The 21383-nt window shown below is 42.5% G+C and overlaps 1 protein-coding gene across 3 annotated transcripts in view; it reads right to left on the reverse strand.

Annotated features, from left to right (window-relative positions):
- Window positions 1–18696, reverse strand: part of CEP112 (centrosomal protein 112) — a 310297-nt gene extending 291601 nt beyond the window's left edge. The window contains exons 1-4 of one of the 3 annotated variants that reach the window (XM_079798269.1): window positions 18592–18696; window positions 12832–12945; window positions 9403–9593; window positions 7308–7480 (exon numbers count right to left, since the gene is read on the reverse strand). In XM_079798269.1, the coding sequence (XP_079654395.1) occupies window positions 7308–7480; window positions 9403–9593; window positions 12832–12937 (470 nt within the window). In that variant the 5' untranslated portion in view covers window positions 12938–12945; window positions 18592–18696. Of the gene's footprint in view, window positions 1–7307; window positions 7481–9402; window positions 9611–12831; window positions 12946–18591 lie in introns of those variants that run through there. The other 2 variants (XM_079798270.1, XM_079798271.1) reach the window with 2 other exon arrangements.
- Window positions 18697–21383: the final 2687 nt, after the last annotated feature.

The following is a 21383-nucleotide window of genomic DNA, read 5'->3' on the forward strand; positions in this document are numbered from 1 at the left end:
TCTCATTAGCCCAGTATGACCACTCAGGGTGCAGGAGCAACTGGAGAAAAGAACTGGGAAGACCATCATTCCACTTCACACCACTTCTGATCCAACTCACACATTATGTATTTGGCCTTGAAATCAGTTGTATTGCCTTTAGCTACACTAAACGTTAGTTGTAGTTTCTAAATGCCTTCATGCAAATAAAATGTCAAAGATCTGTTCATTAAATTAACATTTTACAGTAAAGCAAATTACATTAATTGAGAAACATATGAGAAAAGATACAGTGTGTGGTGTTGTCTTGCAGCCTTAATTGGCCGTGGGTCTTAGTGATATCCTGGCACTTGAGCAGAAAAGGAATTTAAGTGTGCCTTTTCCGGCTCCTGCATTGTCTCTACATTCCTCACCGTGTGGGAAGGGCATCTCCATAGCCTACACCTGTACTTCTCTTAATTTCTTCTGAATTTGATCTTTCCCTCGACTTTGTCTAAGTCTTTTCTAAATCTCTGTGTGCCATTCTCTCTGCCACAATATACCTATCTCAGAGGGGTTTTGTACAGATTAAATTAAGATTATGTGGCAGTGCCTAACATAACCCAACCTTCAAGCATACATGCACTCACCAAATACAAACTCTATGGACTACCTAACTGGAAATATAGTGCAAACAGGAAAACCACAGTTCTTCCCTAATGAAATTTACAATCTAGCAAAAGAACAGAAATGGAACCTCTGTACATGCAATAAATGCAACAAAGAACACAGAGTACTTTGGCGTAAGTAAGAGTCACCTAAACAGACCTGGGAAGTCAGGGAAGGCTTTTTTGAAGTTAGGAGATCTGAACAATGACTAAGACCAAAGGATTGCCTGCTTGTCCCATTAATTACTTTATGTAACTGATAACTAAAGCCTCATACTCAAGTAATTTGCATTAATATGCCATTTTATTATAGCTGAGCAACAAAGAGAAATAAGTTCTTTGTTAAACTTGTGGAGATTTTTACTATGGTTTCATTTTCCAGAAGAATATTCTCACTGTTTTCTCAAACTCTATCCTCTATTATGAGGAAGAAACTGGAGCTCTGCTCTATTTCCGACCCTGAACCCTATCCTTATACATACCTCAGTCTTCACAAACACTTCCACAATGACCGAGAACCTCTGCACTGAAATTACCCATGCATGTATCTCTCTTCCCTATCCATCTCAACCAGAGTTCTAGACCAAATGTTTCTAAGACCAAACAGGTAAACACATGGGTGATTATACTACACTTCTACAAAGATACAGTCTCTCTCCTCTTCATTTTTTTAAAATATATTTTTTATTGTTGATAGTACTAGAGATATCTTCCATTCCCCCCATTCCTCTCCTCTTCTTAAATCATGTGATCCCTCTTCATTTACCTTTCTTCTTTCTGCTTTTGATAGAATATAAATGGAGGCAGTGCCTTCAGCACTCCCGGATCTGTCTCTTGCTTCAACAGTGTTTGGACGGAACAGACCCAGGACTTGCAGCCTCCAGCCACTCTCCTACGTCTTATCCAGTCACCACCTTCAGAACCACCTCCGGGACCAGCCAACACACCAGTTTGGTTTTTTTTTCTACCTTATTGCCGAAAAAACCATGAGCTCCCAAAATCGTCAGAATTATTCCACCCACCGAGGTGGAGTCTGCAGTCAACCACCTGGCCAACCTGCATCTGGAGCCTCCCACACCTACCTCTCTCGGCTTCTATTTCGACTGGAAAGATGTGGCTCTCAAGGGAGTGGGCCACTTCTTCTGCAAGTTGGCAGAGAAGAAGCGTAAGGGCAGTGAGCACTTTAAAGTTGCAAACCCAGCGCGGTGGCCACATTCTCTTCCAGGACGTGCTGACGCCTCCCAAGATGAGTGGGCAAAACTCAGGACACCATGGAAGCCGCCCTGGCCTTGGAGAGGAGCCTGACCCAGGCCCTTCTGGAGCTGCAGGCCCTGTGTTCTACCCGCGCAGACCCTCAGCTCAGTGACTTCCTGCAGAACCACTTCCGGGGTGAGGAGGTGGAACTCATCAAGAAGATGGGCGACACCTTGCAGTCTGCCAGCCCCCAGGCTGAGCTGGGCGAGTATCTCTTCCAAAGGCTCACCCTCAAGCACGACTAGGAGCCTTTGGAGCCCGAAGCCTTTGAGGGGCCCCTCTGCATCCCCCTGGTGTCTGGCTTTTACCTGAGCCTCTCCCCGAAACTACTAGCCATTCTTTTAACCATCCTGAAGCTCTCACCCAGGCATTGGACCAAATGGAACAATAAAGCTTTTTGCAGGAAAAAAAAAGAAAAAACAAATACTTCCTCTTAACCCTACTTGAAAAAATAAAAAGCTCGCCCTAGCCAATATGACTCAGTGGATAGAGCATCGGCCCACAGAATGAAGGGTTCCGGGTTTGATTCCAGTCAAGGGCACATACCTCAGTTGCACTCTCCATCCCAGCCCTGGTCGGGTCGCATGCAGGAGGCAACCAATTGATGTGTCTCTCTCACATGGATGTTTCTCTCTGTGTGTCCCTCCCTCTCCCTTTCACTCTCTCTAAAAATCAATGGAAAAATATCCTCAGGTGAAGATTAACAAAAAGTAAAATACTTAAAAAAGAAAAAGTCAAAGCTCAATAACAGATGCAATGACCTCAACCTCAGTGTCAGGAATTAGCAGGAAACAGTGAAGGCATGCTGCATTAGGGGAGTGAGCAAGTGTTACTTAGCTCCAACCTATGAAAAGATTGCTGGGTCTCCACTTTCTAAAGTGACCCAGAAATGTAGGTTTTTTGTACAAATTTCTCTAATTGTTCATTTTGACAACTTCTAAAAAAGCTTTAAAAACATTATGTAAGTCAAACAAAACAAACCTATGCACATGATTCATTCAGTTCAGAATGATCACCAATTTTCAACCTCTGGTCTAACTCAAAGACATAGGGAACTCCTTTAGTTCACTTTTACACTGTAAACTCGATATTCATTTCACCCAGAAAGGAACCCAGCACTTAGTCAGACACTCAACAAACCTTTTGGCAAACACCTGATGCATTTCACAGCCAAACCAAGAACTGTATTTTTCTTTGTATGCACATAAGTCTCTTGACCCCACCACTTACCTGCTTAAAAGGTTAACAAAAACTCCACAATTACACCTCTTCTATTTTTAAATCTCCGATGAATACAAAAATAAGTACTTTATAGCACCTCTTATGGACTCATCTATTCATTTCTTTTTACTCTTCTGAACATGTGTGTAATTATATCCCTTCTCCCTTTTATGCCTCTTCATTTTAATTTGTTTACTCTTTCCAATAAAAAAAAAAGTTCCTTTGGACTACAGCACTTGATTTGTGTTCATCTGTTCTTCTCCCCCCATAACTCCTGACATCTGAAAAACATAATTAAACTACACCAACTATGAAGACATTTCAAATTACTAACATTTTATATCTGAGTAAGTAACAAACCAAAACGTATAGAAAAGAAAGAATATATTGTTAACCAAATCAAATTTCCCAAAATTAAAATCACCAAGAGAAGTTTAAAGTATGGTACATGTCAACTGACACTGTCCAATATTTTAATATTTGAGGGAACAACACCAAAGGTAAAACTCAATGTTTGATAAATGTCCAATTTAAGTCTATCCCTCCTAGAGGCCAAAAGTTATACTACAATAACCTTTATGTGTATTTCAAAAACTTAGTTTGGTTTATACTAAAAATCCTACTTAAGCTTAGTATTCTAGTGAAAAAGCACAGTTTAATGAGTTTTACATTTATATTCATTATTTTATTAAATCAAAACAAATACTGTTTGATGGGTAAAAAGGAAAGAAATTCAAGTATAAGCTTTAAGATGTTACAGTTTGTTATAGTCATTGATATGTTCTTTTTTTTCTTTTTTCTTTTTAAATATATTTTATTGATTTTTTACAGAGTGGAAGGGAGATTGATAGAGAGTTAGAAACATCGATGAGAGAGAAACATCGATCAGCTGCCTCCTGCACACTCCCCACTGGGTATGTGCCTGCAACCAAGGTACATGCCCTTGACCGGAATCGAACCTGGGACCCTTGAGTCCGAAGGCCGACGCTCTATCCACTGAGCCAAACCGGTCAGGGCAGTCATTGATATGTTCTTAATTCGTGCTTGTCATAAAGGAAACAGAGAATTGTGTTAAAGATTTTCAGGAACCACTTTCCAAGCAACTAGAGGCCTGGTGCACGAAATTCGTGCATGGGGCGGGGGGTGTACCTCAGCCCAGCCTGCACCCTCTCCAATCTGGGATCCCAAAAGGGATGTCCCACCGGGATCAGGCCTAAATGGGCAGTTGGACATCCCTCTCACAATCCAAGACTGCTGGCTCCTAACTGCTTGCCTGCCTCTGCCTGATTGCCCCTAACCGCTTCTGCCTGCCAGCCTGATCACCCCCTGACCACTCCCCTGCCAGCCTGATCAATGCCTAATCCCCAGCCGGCCCGATTGCCCCTAACTGCCCTCCCCTGTCGGCCTGGTACCCCTAACTGCCCTCCCTTGCCAGTCTGGTCACCCCTAACTGTTCTCACCTGCAGGCCTGGTCACCCCTAACTGCCCTTCCCTGCAGGCCTGCCCCCCCAACTGCCCTCCCCTGCAGGCTTGGTCTCCCCCAACTGCCTGCCCCTGCAGGCCTGGGTCCCTACCCCAACTGCCCTCCCCTGCAGGCCTGCTCCCCCAACTGCCCTCCCCTGCTGGCCTGGTCTCCCCTAACTTCCCTCCTCTGCTGGCCCAGTCACCCCTAACTGCCCCCCTGCTGGCCTGATTGCCCACAACTGCCCCCCCCCCTGCAGGCCTGGTCTCCCCCAACTGACCTAACCTGCAGGCCTGGTTCCCCCCCCCCCCAACTGCTCTCCCCTGCAGGCCTGGCCCCCCCAACTCCCCTCCCCTGCAGTCCTGGTCCCCCCCAACTGCCCTCCCCTGTAGGCCTTGTCCCGCCCAACTGCCCTCCCCTGCAGGCCTGGTCCCCCCCAACTGCCCTCCCCTGCAGGCCTGGTCCCCCCCAACTGCCCTCCCCTGCAAGCCTGGTCCCCCCCAACTGCCCTCCCCTGCAAGCCTGGTCCCCCCCAACTGCCCTCCCCTGTAGGCCTGGTCCCCCCCCAACTGCCCTATCCTGCAGGCCTGGTCCCCCCCCAACTGCCCTCCCCTGGAGGCCTGGGTCCCCCCCCAACTGCCCTCCCCTGGAGGCCTGGGTCCCCCCCCAACTGCCCTCCCTTGCTGGCCTGGTCTCCCCCAACTGCCCTCCTCTGCTAGCCTGGTCACCCCTAACTGCCCACACCTGCCCTCCCCTGCAGGCCATCTTGTGGCGGCCATCTTGTGTCCACATGGGGGCAGCCATCTTTGACCACATGGGGTCAGCCATCTTGTGTCTTGGAGTGATGGTCAATTTGCATATTACTCTTATTAGATAGGAGATATATATATATGTGTGTGTATATATATATAAACACACACACACACACATATATATATACACACCGTATTTTCTGGTGTATAAGATGACTGGGCGTATAAGACAACCCCCAACTTTTCCAGTTAAAATATAGAGTTTGGGATATTCCCGCCCTATAAGATGACACCCGGTGTATAAGATGACCCCCGACTTTTCCAGTTAAAATATAGAGTTTGGGATATACCCACCCTATAAGGTGACACCTGGTGTATAAGACAACCCCCAACTTTTGAGAAGATTTTCCTGGGTTAAAAAGTTGTCTTATACGCCGGAAAAGACGGTATATATATTAGAGGCACGGTGCACAAAATTCGTGCATGGAGGGGGGTTCCTCAGCCTGGCCCGCACCCTCTCCAATCTGGGACCCCTCAGGGGATGTCCGACTGCTGGTTTAGGCCCGATCCCTAAACCAACAGTCAGACATCCCTCTCGCAATCCGAGACGACTGGCTAACCACTCGCCTGCCTGCCTGATTGCCCCTACCCCTCTGCCTGCCTGCCTGCCTGATCACCCCTAACCTCTCTGCCTGCCTGCCTGATCTCCCCAACTGCCTCTGCCTGCCTGATCACCCCTAACTGCCCTCCCCTGCTGGCCTGATCTCGCCCCCAACTGCCCTCCCCTGCCGGCCTGATCTCGCCCCCAACTGCCCTCCCCTGCCGGCCTGATCTCGCCCCCAACTGCCCTCCCCTGCTGGGCCTGATCTTGCCTCCAACTGCCCTCCCCTGCTGGCCTGATCTCGCCCCAACTGCCCTCCCCTGCTGGCCTGATTGCCCCTAACTGCCTCTGCCTCGGCCCCTACCACCATGGCTTTGTCCAGAAGGAAGTCGGACGTCTGGAAGATGGTCGGTCGACCCAGTCTAATTAGCATATTACCCTTTTACTAGTATAGATAGATTATATAGGATAGGATTGCTTAAATGGGGTGGGGGGGAGCCTTTTTCAGCAGGAGGAGAAGCTCTTGGCAGACAAAAACACATAATCCCTATATCTGGACTGATAGCTAGCCATATACACTATACTGCCAAACTGGTCATTAAAAAATTGAATCACTGTCTTACACCTTACACCAAACAGCTGTTGCCCTTAAAACCCCTCCTCAGCCCCCACCTTAGGTTCTGCCTTTGCAGTTAACCCAGATTGGGTTCTGATTGGTCGGTTTCTATGCCAGTCAGCATCTCAGGGCCTATCTCCAGGCCTGATCATAGAGGCGGGGCTGATCAGCAGCCACCTCAGGCTGCTGGTGAGCAGGCTGAACTGCTAACCTCTGGGAGAGAGAGAGGCTTGGCTGCTGGTGAGGCCCAGAGAGAGAAGCAGGGTGATCGGGCCTCGCCAGCAGCTGTTGATGATGATGATGATCAGCCCCGTCTCTCTCTCTCTCTCCAAGAGGTCAGCAGTTCAGCCTGCTCGCCTGCTGTGTGCGCAGGCTGGCGTTCGGTCAAACCTTTGGTCGTTTTGGATGTTAGTACCCTGGCTCTTTATACACACATACACACACACATGCACACACACACACACACATTACATATGTGTGTGTATATATGTAATGTGTTCATATATACTGGTATTTATAACAGATACAAAAAAAAAAAAACATGGCTAGAACTATAACATAATTTTTGAATATAGAATAAGTGAAAAAGCAAAACTGTCATTTTACCTTCCCAATATCCCTTCAAAGACCTCAACTTTAAAAAAAAATATAAAGTAAACCAACTACTTTTCATAAAAAAAAAAAAACACCCACAAGGAAAAATGAAATGTATGAACCAGTACTGAACACAGGCTAAATGATGAAACACATTCGAAATCCCATTTTCATAGCATACCTGTGGCCATCGGTTGGCGACTGCACCAAAGAATAACTGTCTCCAGAAGAAAGCTTCCATGATTCATTTAATTTGTGTTCGCTCGTCCCCAGCTCACCCACTACCCAGTCTGGTAATCCTTCTGGGCTTGAACCTTTGGCTTGTGCTGGATTTGGTTCATCAAAATAGATGGACTGATTTTTAAAAATTAGAAAAATTATTCTTTCAAAATGTACTATAATGAAATAATTAGTTAAGATTTCAAGTATTCAACTACCAAAAATATATAAAAATGCATCATTCAATGCACATTAATTATTAAATATTAAGTAATTTAATATTAAATAATTAATATACATAAAATTGATAACATATTTTAGTTGTGCTCTGCTGTATAAGAAATCTGGTGAATTGATAACAATACATAACAGATAAATCTGATAATAATTATTGTATTACAAAAGGAATATTAGCTTTATGTAAACATAAATGAAACATTTTTTTTTAATTCATGTGCTCTCTTATTTCTTTCTGTGATCATTAACTTCTCTGCAGCCCACCAAAGAAATCAGTGGGCTCAGAAACCACAGTAAGTAAAAATCAGGAATCCCTTCATAAGATGAGAACAACAGAGTTGAAGACCTGGGATTTAGTTCTGGCCATGCCATAAATGCGCTGGAAAACCCAAGGCAGTCTCTAGGCCTTCTCATCATTCTTTGTAAAATAAGGCACTTTCCTATGATTTTATGAAATTGAGTGTGAATGGGAAAACATAATACTATATATTCAGATCTTAACATCTGAATTTGTTCCAGAAAATATTCTACATTCAGTCATTAAGAAGAATATTAGCTCATTCATTTCTCTTTAAGTGAGCCAGTCTTCATGACACATTTCTGAAGAAACTTCTGCATTAACTGGATACTTCTGCAACAATTCTCCCAATCCTACACAACGGTCCTCTAGGGGGGCTGCTCTCTAAGGAGGGGTGAAACATGACCCTCTATCCTCAATCAGACATGCATAGCAATTTCTTTTTAAATGAGATAGTCACTTCAATGTTTAATCAAATATTAAGTCAAGTAACTATGTCCCAAAGTCTAATGATTTTAAACAAAATGTACGTCTCTCATGTGATTGGGAATAGCATTAAAACTTTTGGCATTCTCCCATGGATAACATATTATGATCTAATTGTGCAACATGCCTTTTGAGTGAATTTTTGGTGTAAATTAACTGTTAAAATAAAATTTCAAAATCTTAAAATATCATTTTAAAAAATCTTAAAATATCCTAACAGCAACTACCAATCTCTAGAACTCCAGCCAGATTTCTCAAGTATTCAAACACCATACAAACCAAGACAGTGACAATTCATCAACCAAGTATAATTGTAACTGCCTTTTCACAAACCTGATTCTGATAATGAAATTAAATGAAGTGCAGGAAATCACTTCTAAACTCCAACTTACTGTTTTCACTTTATTAGAGTAGAAAGGAACTTTAGAAGTCACTCAATCTGACCTCTCATAAATTTTTAAACATGAAAGAGTTTAATAACTAAAATTTACTGACATACATAAAATATTATTATTATAAACAGTGGAAAAGTAAGGCTCAAGTTTAAAACCACACTTTAAAATTTTTAGAAATATTGTAGAATATTATAGAATGACTAAATCAGTAAGTATAGGCTGCTTATAGGCCAATTTCTGATTTCTATTCAATGTAGAAAAACTTGAATCAGAAAGAAAAAAAAAATTAGTTTTAACTAACATATCACCTAGAACTTGTTACTTACTAATATGACCATTCCCAAAGGGTATGATAAATTGGCAGAGTTTTTTAAAAATATATTTTTATTGATTTCAGAGAGGAAGGGAGAGGGAGAGAAAGATAGAAACATCAATGATGAGAGAGAATCATTGATTGGCTGCTTCCTACACCTCCCACACTGGGGACCAAGCCCACAACCCAGTCATGTGCCCTGACGGGAAATTGAACTGCTACCTCTCGGTTCATAGGTCAAAGCTCCACCACTGAGCCATGCCGGCTGGTCTAAATTGGCAGTTTTTAAGAAACTAAACTAATTCACCTTTTGGTCAAGGACACCTACCATGTATGAAGGTAAAGTTTTTAGTGTCCCAGGTTCAGGTCGGTGTATAAAAGGGCCTTCAATCACTCCTCGCTTCAGCATATGCAGTAACAGTTTTGCATACAGGTTCCGATTCTTCCTGCCCATTACTCCTGCACCTGTTCCTGAAGGTTCACACAGCTTTCTAATCCAAAGTGCACACCTCTGCCGTTCTAGAAATACATAGGCACTATTAGAGACTTGATTTGTCAGTAAACAAACACTAAATGAAAGACCTGTCTAAATCTGCTCTTGCCTAGAGCAGGGGTCGGCAAACTCACTGTAAAGGGACACACAGTAAACAGCGAGGCTCTGCAGGCCTGTGACCTCCAGCACAGCTGCTCCCCTCTGCCATTGGAGCATGAAATCAGCCACACACCACATGTAACCAAACAGGCATGGCTGTTTTCGCATAAAACTTTACCAAAAAGGAAGCAGGCTGGATCTGCTCCAGAGGCTACAATTTGCCAAACTCTTGGGAGTTTACCAGTTCATTAGTAATCAGGCAAGACATAAGCAAAAAAAATATTTTCTCAAAAATAAAATCTCTGGATTACTCGCTATTTACAAATAAAGCAGTGAGATTAAAAGTTTGCTGTAAAAACATCTCTAAAATAATTGTAGTTGTGTTTTGAAAATTCTTTCTATAATTCTCATTATACAAACCAAGAGAGAGATAAAATGCAGTCTTATTTATTTAAGCATTTTAAACTTAATCTAAAATTAAATCTCAAATGTTTTATTTATTAAAGCTGATAATTTTTAGGGATTTATAGTTGATTTATTTACGGTTTTCTTTTAACCTCTCTAGAAATAATTGAAGGCTATTTACATGTAATTTTGTAAAATAATTATCCTTTTAGGAACTGCCTTAAAAATATAGCACAGTTTAATCCACATATAATGACCTATTGACTATCTTATATTACCATGACACAGAAACGTTTTTAGGTCTCATGAAAACTATTTTGACACTAATCTTTTATCAGTCTAACTCAATTTGAGGATTATATACCTAACACAAATCATAAGCCTGCTTTAATCTCTTAGTTTCTAAAGGTCATATTCATTTATTGTTTTACCTACAAAAATCGCTGGGGCCGGATTTACTACTTTGCTCATACCAGATTTATCACTACAGGTATGAGAGCTAGCCTCTAAAGAACTTTTGTATTTTTAGCTTTGAAATTATGTAATCACAAAGCAAACTTCATGAGATATTGGGCATACTTTATGCCAAAAAAATGCAAAAGTGAAACTGATAAACTTAAGCAATCACTTTTCAAACTATATATTTTCTATATGCCCAGCAGCAAACTGAAATCTATATAATTTTGGAACGGCTAGAATTCAGTACAACTTGATTAATACAAAAGAGTTCATTCCTCTACTTAAAATATTGGGAAAAAACATTTTCCAAAGTAGATTTTAGCTACAAGAAGATGTAAGTTATTTAGATTCTTGATTGGTATGTGATTTCCAAGCACTCATTAAGAATTAACTAAATAAAAGAAGGCAAGGGATATACCAATACTGACAATACATCATGAACCAAAGATTACAATCCAATCAATTCTTGAACCTAAAATCCATTTTTAAAAGAAGATAAATATGACAATAGTTTGATTTGAAATACATTTATAATGGGAGATTTTAATTTAAAAAAATTCCTAATCAGTAGATCTAAGACAAAAAAGAAAAAAAGGTACTGAATATCAAAAGATGAGTAACAGTATAGAAACATCATTAAATACTAACTCAAAAAATCATGAATGAGCTGTGAGATATGAAATAACCATTTTGAAGAATAGCAGAGGAAGAAAGGAGAGGTTATGGTCTAAAGGGCAATCGGAGAGAGGAAGAAGCTTGGAGGGAAGCCCATGCCAAGACATCATGGACTAGGAAAAATCGCAGGCCTGGCCCTGGTGGCTCTTGTGGGTTCAATCCACGGTCAGGGTGCATGGGGGGGGGGGGGGGGGAACAAGTGATCGATATTTCTCTCTCTCTCTCTCTCTCTCTCTCTCTCTTCCTTTTCCTCTTCATCTCCCTTCCTCTCTCCCTAAAAATAAATCAATAAAAACATATCTTTGGGTGAGAATTTTAAAAAAAAGTGGCAGGGCCTAGAACTATGGATGACCACAAAATGCATAACTCACCCACTACTCTCCCTTCTCCCAGTGCAGCTCCTTGCAATAAATATTTAATACTGACTTGGTTCCTCATTTTGAATATAGAGCTCCCTCAGACACCTTAGGGAAATAGGAAATTTGGACAGAGTAAAAGCCAGTTTCTTGGCCCCATTCTAAATGATCCACTCAAAAGCTGCCAATTAGATTTACCTTTACAGCCAATCTTATGCCCGGTATAACTCAGAGAATCTGCCTGGTCACCCAAACTCCTTTCAATTGCTCCGCATAGCGTTGGTGGTATAGTGGTGAGCATAGCTGCCTTCCAATTGCTCCGCATACCTTAAATTTCTTGAAAATTTTTTGACTTGAAACAAAGACTCTCATTCTATAATCCTATGTAATAAAAGCCTAATATGCTATGTGTCTGGTTGACTGGTCAGCCGTTCAACCAATCAAAGCATAATATGCTAATGATATGCTAAGGCCGCTCAACCACTCACTGTGACATGCACTGACCACCAGGGGGCAGATGCTCCAACCAGTAGGTTAGCTAGCTGCTGGGATCCAGCTGATCGGGACTGAGCGAGATGGGCTGGACACACCCTAGAGCCCTCCCACGGTCCCTCCCCGACTGGCCAACATCCCACATTCCTCCCCAGCCCTGATCATGCACCAGTGGGGTCCCTCAGCCTGGCCTGAGCCCTCTCACAATCTGGGATCCCTTGGGGAATGTCAGAGAGCTGATTTCGGCCCAATCCTGCAGGCCAGGCCGAGGGACCCCACTGGTGCACGAATTCATGCACTGGGCCTCTAGTTAAAGATAACAGGCCAGAAACTGAAGACAAGATAACACAAAAACTCATTCACATGTCATTTTATTCAGTCAAGCCAAAGCATACCAGACCAATAAATTCTTTTCCACTTTTATAAACAAAAGGGTCAGAGAGCAGGTGGACTGTGGGCTCCTGAAAGAGGAAACATTCCCATGGTGGGAGAAAAAATGATGCAGGAAGAAACAGTTGTAGCAAACTTTAGAGATCCCTGTGCTTTAAGCTCATGACATATAAGAAGGGGTATCACAACCTTTCCATGGTTTAGTAGGACATTATCACTAATTTCCATTTACCTTTCAACAGCTCAAAGTAAACAATCCCATATCAGCTTAAGATAAAAATTGGTATTAAAAGAATTCAATTTTATTTCCATTTTGATGGTTCATTGGTTTGATGAAATAATATAAAAAAATTAACCTTAAGAATCTAATTTTTAAACATAATCTTACCTGGCCTATGGGGTAATTTTAGAACGAAAGGCTTCATATCTACCACAAAGTGATCAAATTCCGCATCCAGCTTCTCCCATTGTTCTTCTTCACTTTCCATTTCCATAATTCAGTCTGTAAAAGATTTAAAATGAAAATATTGAGGATCTGTATGCTGAAAATTGCCAAACTGATGAAAGAGGTCAAAGAAAACTCATTAGCATTATAAATACCAATTGTCCCCAAATTGATCTATAGATTTCATGCAATTCCAAACAAAATCCCAACAGTATTCTTTTGTATATATAACAAGCTGATTCTAAAACTTAATTTTAGAAATTAAAGAAACTAGAATTCTGAAAAAGAAAAACAAAGTTGGAGGATTCACATAACCCAATTTTAGAGGTATAGTAGTCAAGACAATGTAGTATTGGTAAAAGGATAGACACATGGATCCTTGGAACAGACTAGAGTCCAGAAATTGACCAGTACAAATATGGACAACTGACTTTCAACAAAGGTAAAATTCATGAATAAATTATAGTTTTTATAATAAAGTATGCTGTACATCCATATGCAAAAATATATACAAACCTCAACCTACACCTGATAGTATATTAAAAAATTAACTCAAAATAAATCACAGACCTAAGTGTAAAATGTAAAATTATAAAACTCTTAGATGAAAATATAGAAAACAATTTTCATGACCCTGAAAAAGGCAAAGATTTCTTAGATACAACATAAAAAGCACTACCCATGTAAGAAAAAATGGATAGATGGGACTTCGGCAAAACAAAAAACTTTTGCTCTGCAAAGGACTCTGTTAAAGGACTGAAAAGAAAAGCCACAGACTCAAAAAAAAGATGTGTGAATTATATTCTCACAAAGGACTTATATTAAGAATATATAAAGAACTCTCAAAACTATAAAACAAACAACCCAATAAAAATAATCAGGAAAAAAAACTACTCTCTTTACCAAAGAAGATATACAGATGACAAGTAAGCACATGAAAAGATGCTCAACATTTTTAGTTACTAGGGAAATGCAAATTAAAACCATAATGAGATATCACTACACTCCTAGTAGGACAGCTAAAATAACAAATGCAAACAATAGCACATGCTGGTAAGAACAATGAACAGGAACTCTCCTGCACTGCTGGTAGGAATGCAAACGGTGCAACCACTCTGGAAAACAGGTTAGCAGCTGCTTACACAGTTAAACATACATTTACCATGTCTCAGAAATCCCACTCTTCGGTATTTATCCAAGTGAAACAAAATCTCTATTTACACAGAAACCCGAATGTAATGTTTATAGCAGCTTTTTCCTTCTATAATCAGCAAACACTAGGAACAACCCAAAGATCCCTCATCTGGGGAATGGATAAACAAATTATGGCAAAAACACAAAATGAAACCGTACTCAGCAACAGAAAAAAATGAGCTGCTGATACACATGACAACATAAAAAAAAAACTTCGAACATATTATGCTGAGTGAAAGAAGCCATTCCTAAAAGGCTACCTACTGTTTTAACCCATCTGCATGACATTCTAGAAAAGACAAAAATGTTAAGCATAGAAAACAGATCAGTGGTCCACAGGGCTGAGCAGTGGGGGAGACCTGGACATGAAGAGGCGGCACAGGGCAAGTATTTAGGTGTTGGAATTGGTCAGCATACTGTCTGTGGAGGAGGCTGCAAGACCCTACTTTATGCATGTGTAAAAACTCATAGAACTGTATCCCCCAAAAAAGTGATTTTATCTATGTACATTTAAATTTTATAACTCCCCTCAAAAAAACTTAAAATATTTGTCCTTATATTTCTTCCTAATTAGCACAAAAACTTGACAATAAAGGGGTGAATCCCCAAAACCAGAAACGTAGATTTTGACAAAGTTCCTTAAGTTAAAAATATACCCACACTCAGTATGTTCCTTTATGTAATGAAATGTCTTGGTAGGGATGTGGACTACCCCTACATTACGTAAGGTCTCCCAAGTTTCACTGATTCAATTTACAACTTACACATTTAGAATAAAGCTCTGTTCTGCCTCAGGCACTCTTACTCCACAGATGGCCTTCCCACTGCTAAAGCAGCTTCTGGTATTGACCATGGTATCCTCATCTTATTGTCAACAGCCTCTTCATAGAAAGTTCTCCCTACCTTGTCTCTATAAGGAAGCTTTCACTGGCTGGCCTGGCTTCCCTCCGTCTAGACATGAACCAAGGTTTCCAGTCCTCTGCCAAGTACATGCATGTGCTCCCTGGAGTCTTAAACTCTCTCCCCCAACCTTGCCCAGGAAGGAAAAGTTTCTGAGATGCATACTGCTCTTCAACCACAACCCGAAAGTCCCCTCTTAGGAGGTTCCCACCATCTGACTACACCTTACTCTCCATTCTCATCACCGTCACCTTGCTGACCCTTCTATCTCATCACAGCCTCTTAATCTCTTAAACTGTCTCCTTACTCCACTCGATCTTCTTTTTACTAAACTCAGCAAGACTACGATCCCTTGACACCCTCCTTCATCCCCTAACTGAGGGCTTGTGGGACAAGGACGACACTGCCTTGTAGTCAGATGGCTTCTAATCTTACCTCAATCCACAGGAGTCTTTTACTATCTCCTACTCCACAAAGCAGCTTTTACCAGACATCTTAAAGCCCCTTAAATAAAGCGCTCACTCTCAATTTAAAAAATCTAAACTCCTGCTTCGTGGAAAAAGTAATTGTCAAATGGTTACACCACAAAATGCTATTCCCTCCACCTCTCAACTTACCTCTTAGAGAACAGAAGCATGAACTTGTATCAGAAGCATGAACTTGTCTTTCTAATGCCAACAACACCTTTATCGCATATTTAACGTTAGAGGAAACTAAAATTCAAAGCTAAAAGACTCACCTAAAGCCATGAAATTAAGCCCAAAGCTCAGATTAAAATTCTGAAATCCTTGTCAGATTCATTATATCTGACCACTTGGCCACTTACCTATAAGTCAGCACTATTACCAACTAATAATAAAATCTTGAAAATTGGAAAGGCAATCAGAATTGCTATAATAACATACAATACTGGATATACATTTTTTAAAAAATATATATATATAATTTATTTTTTACACAGAGGAAGGGAGAGGGAGAGTTAGAAACATTGATGAGAGAAAAACATCAATCAGCTGCCTCTTACACCCCAACCCCCACTGGGGATGTGCCCGCAACCAAGATACATGCCCTTGACCGAAATCGAACCTGGGACCCTTGAGTCGTCAGGCTGACACTCTATCCACTGAGCCAAACCGGTCAGGGCTGGATATACATTTTTTAAAAACCAGAGTAAAGAGTCAATGTAATATTTGTTAAAAGGTAAAAATCTGTATCTCCTTATCCCTTTTTAAAATATATATATAGCCAAAACTGGTTTGGCTCAGTGGATAGAGCGTCGGTCTGTGGACTGAAAGGTCCCAGGTTCGATTCCGGTCAAGGGCATGTACATTGGTTGCGGGCACATCCCCGGTGGGGGGTGTGCAGGAGGCAGCTGGTAGATGTTTCTCTCTCATCGATGTTTCTAGCTCTCTATCCCTTTCCCTTCCTCTCTGTGGAAAATCAATAAAATATATTTAAATATATATATATATATATATATATATATATATATATATATTTTATTGATTTCAGAGAGGAAGGAAGAGGAAGGGAGAGACAGAAACATCAATGATGAGAGAGAATCACTGATCAGCTGCCTCCTGCACGCCCCACACCATGGATGGAGCCCACAACCTGGGCATGTGCCCTGACCGGGAATCAAACCGTAACCTTTTGTTCTGGTTCATAGATTAATGCTCAACCACTGAGCCACACCAGCCCGGCCTCCTTATTCCATTTTTATTCCCCAACAAAATAATGAAATGCAAAGAGCAAAACCAAAAAACGTAATTTACAATTTTAAACCTTCAAGGAATTCTTGCTACACAAATTACATCTTATAAATAAATTATATCTACTTAGTTCCAGCTAATCAAACCGTTTTATTGCTATTTATTAGAATTGCAGATTTAAATTATTAGAATTGAAAAGAAGTAAAGCTATATCATTGATTTAGGCTTAGAGTGTGCCTACCAGTCACATAAATTACTTCAAAAACAAACAAGTAAATCGAGTGACTCCTGCTCATAGCTATAATCTATATTTGGATCATGTGTTACACTTAACTCACTGGTATTGTCTTTTTTAAAACCTGATTGCACGTGGACAGCTACAAAAGGGGCTAAGACCTTCTCCAGGTGCTTGGCTGCCACAAGAGTCAGCAAAGCTTGTGCCAGTCACAAATACTGAAAGCCCTTGGGGGGGGGGGGGCGGGGAAGTGGCCACAACTGCTACACAAAGAGTACGTACACCTCAGTATACCCTGCCCCTTGCCAGACACAATAAACATATTCCTGCAAGTGGCATGTAATCAAATTTGTTCAATCAAACCCTATTTCAAACATAGGGTGGGTCATTAAAGAAAACCTGAAATGTGTATTTCGGTGCATCCACGTCTTCCAGGTGCGTGTTTACCGGGCTTACACATCTGGGTGTGTGGACAGTTCCCAGAGCCTGGGCTGAGCGTTCCCTGATGGTGCCAGGAGCATGTTGTGTGCTTTGCAAAGGTGTCGCAGTCATCGCCCGAGGAGACAGGCACTAGCTCGCGGCCATTTCACAGAGGAGGAAAACTGAGGCCTGGCACACGAAGAGGCGGCACAGGGCAAGTATTTAGGTGTTGGAATTGGTCAGCATACTGTCTGTGGAGGAGGCTGCAAGACCCTACTTTATGCATGTGCAAAAACTCATAGAACTGTATGCCCCCCAAAAAAGTGATTTTATCTACGTACATTTCAATTTTATAACTCCCCTCAAGAAAACATTGACAATAAAGGGGTGAATCCCAAAAGCCAGAAACGTAGATTTTGACAAAGTTCCTTAAGTTAAAAATATACCCACACTCAAGGGTCCGAGGGTCCCACGGAAAGTGCCAGCTGGGCCTGAACCCAGTGCCCAGACGCCGCTGCACCATTAGGAAAAGGCGCCTGTCCTCTCACGTGCCTTTTCTATTTCACTTGGACTCATCTTTCAATCTTCGGGACAAATAGGAAATACGGCCGCACAGGGACCAGAATAAGAACTGTTCGTATTTACTTAAGTTCTTCTCTTCAACCCTTAAAAGCTGGAGACCAGCGCGGAAACACGCCGCAGCCCCGGCACCTGGTGCTGGGACAGGGCCCTCTTCCCCGGGGACTGGGATGCGACCTGCTCCCACCAAGGGCCCCGCACGCCGGTTCGGCCCTGAATCCGGGCCGCCGGGCCTGTCGTGGGAGGAAAGTGACAAGTGCAGGGGGCTGTGCCCGCCAGTCGCTTCCCGGCCACAGAGGGCAGCGGCGGCCCGCGAGGCCGAGGCCGCTCCCCCCGCGGGTCCCTCCCTCGGATTTCCTCTCCGGAGCCGCAAGCCGTCCGGTCCGGCTCCGGGACCTCGTCACGGCGACCGCTGGTCAAACTTGACGCAGAACTTTCCCATCCCGTGCCCGGCCCGGCCCTCCCGCAGCAAGTGAGACCCCCCGAACGCAGCGCGCGCCCCTCGGGCCTCGAGAACCCGCCCGGGGCCTGCGGGGCGACGCCCCTCCCCGCACCAGCCCGCACGGGCGGGGCGGCCGCCACCCCGGGCAAAATTCCACCCCCGAACCCGGGGACAGGGGCTCGGGAGGGAAAATGGGGAAAACAAGAACCTGGCGCCCCTACATGCAAGCTTTCCGATGCGCCGCCGCCGCCAAACGGTTTCAAATCCTTGCGGGCCGCCACAGCCTCCGCCGCCCTGCAGGCCGGGGGCGGGGATTTCCGCGCTCGCATTCCCCGCCCCCTCGCTCACTCCTTCAGCGGCGGCCGGCGGCGCGCCGTTGCCATGGCGACACTGGGACCCACGATAGCCACCGTCCAGCAGTGCGGAGGCAGGGACTTCCGCGCTAGCGTTCCTAGGTCCCGGCGTTGCCAAGGGGTACACAGCACCGTTGCCATGGCAACGGTCGGGTCCCCCACGCGCAGGTTCCAGCCTGGTGGCTTCTAGCCTAGAAGCGGGTCGGGACCTATACATGGACAATGCGTCCCCCCAGCATCACAAATGTAGTTCGTGGACCCTGGGGGGGCTGTGGAGGAAGAACATCCAAAGGGCAAAGAAAATGGGATTCCTGGAGGACGTTCACAGAAGGGTGTGGCCTTGGTTTGGTCGGAGATAGGCGTGGAATGAGTCTAAAAACGGAGAATTTACTGCCTGGTGTCTCTCACAACCCAGATGGGCATTACCTTTTTGTTTTGTTATTTGTGGGGGTTGGGGGTGGCATTCAGAACTGAGGTCTGAAAAACCTGACCCCAAATTCTGAAAATGCTGAAATAAAATAAAAAAAGCTTTTTGATGACCAATTCTGTGTGGAATAACAAGATCTAGTGGAAAATGTGTTTTTGCCGCTCCCGGGGTCTCCACCTCCCCAGGGCAGTCTCCATGTCCGCGTTGCTATGGTGTGGTGGTCTGTGGTCTTCTGTTACATTGCTGGGAAAACTGCAAACTGTGTTTTTTAAATATACAGGCAGAAACCACATTTAAATTGTGAAAACACTCACCACTGTTTTTCATCTAATTTCACAACAGGATTCCTTCTTTAGTGTCGATGCAATACACTCAGGGTGGTGCCAAATCAAATGTAAGCACAGCTTGAGGCATCTTTTCAATTTTCCATAAAGAAAAGAGAAGATTCATTCATTTTTACCTTCAAACTTACTTTCAAACTTCCAGAGGAGTCATATTCTTCCCAAGGGGCTTTTTCAAACCCCTAGAAGTAAAAACTAACAGTTCTTCATTGTTTCAATGACAAATCATGAAGGCTAAGGGAAAGAAAAGGTATGAAATGCTTTTAAGAATGTTTAGTTTTTTAAAAGCATAGTTGAACATGCTTAAAGGTAACAAATAATTAGTAATCTAGATCATTTCTCCTGGGAATCACACACATGCAATTGCAGGACTTCGACCATTCAGTGAAGAGGTTCAAAATATGTAACCACGTTGCCGGAAGAACATGAAATGAATTTGACAAATGATGTCTAAATGAACATGAGCAGAAAAGTGGAAAAAAGAGGATCAAGAGGAAAAATGCAGCAAAGTCAAGTTCATCTGAGAGGAAATAATTGCAGCAGAAAAAAATATGACAAAGTTAAAAAGTAAAAAATATATATATTAAGAAAGTAAATTTCTTAAAATATTCTCTCTAATAGGTAAAAGTAAAAAGATGAGAAAAATCTTCCTTTTCATTTTCAAGAACTAGCAGATTGTCCCTTTTTCACTAATATGTACTTACATATACATACATACATGTATAGTTGTGCAAACAAAAATATTAAGATACGCATGGAGGGTTTTTATTGTTATGTCCTACATATTTAGCTTGAGCCTGCGCTGCATTCACCTTAGGATGCAAGCCTATATGTTTGGAGGAGTGGTTGGTGTGCACTTGCAATCTCTTTACGTGAGAACCAAGGGCCGTCCTATAACTCATCCTAAGAGATGGTAAGCAGATCTGGTTCACTGACAGTATAGAAACATTGAAGGAAAGGTGGGCGATTCTACAGAAAGCACAGAGCCGACCATGGTTTGACTTCCAGCTCTCCTCCACTTGTTGCAATAAGTGATGCCTAATCCTTTGAGGTGAGGAACTTCCTTTGAAATCATAAAAAGCTATAATTTACCTTCCTTACCCCACCATCACCAACTGCCCACATACCCCCAAATGTGTGTACAAATCAAAGGGTTCCCAAAAGGTCTGAAGTCCACCCGTGGAGCCTAGGTCCAGAGCTCCTGCTCTGTGGGTTGTATATCCATTTAAACATTGAGAACAGAAGCCATAAGCAGCATTTGTATCCATAATTTCTGAAGATAGCAAACTCAGTACAGGCATCACTGACCTTAACACTGGGCTCCAACTACTTCGGGGCAGGCATTAATAAAATGTAGCAGCAGCTGGAATGACTTCATCATGCATCAAAGGCAAGAAATGAGAATAAGAGTAACATCCTCACAGCTACAAACGCTTGGAGAAACATTAATGATGCACACCGCATAATAATTTAGTGAAATAAAGAGCACACATGAGACCCACGCTGTGCACCTTCAGGTGTATTTGGGGGAAAATTGCTGGAATCAGAGTCCATTCAGGGACCTCAAGTCAGATAAATACTCTTTTTTTTTAACTGTTGCAATATATGTGGCCTGAAAAATACAGTTTTGCGTGGACATTTTATGGCCATATATCTACAGCAACCAATTAATATGACTTCTATGTCTAGAAGGATAATAATGTGTCAGCTCAAAATATATTTATTGAACTGTCACATCCTCAGAGAAGCCTTCACTGATTCTCAGGCCACCCTTATTCTCTTTCAAAACCCCCTGTTCTTTTTCTTCATTGTATTTATCAAAATTTGTAATCAAATATTAATATCAACCCTCTTTTTTTTTAGACTCCATAGGACAGGAACAATATATGTTG

Source organism: Cnephaeus nilssonii, assembly GCF_951640355.1.
Source record: "Cnephaeus nilssonii genome assembly, chromosome: 19".
Classification (NCBI taxonomy): Eukaryota; Metazoa; Chordata; class Mammalia; order Chiroptera; family Vespertilionidae; genus Cnephaeus; species Cnephaeus nilssonii.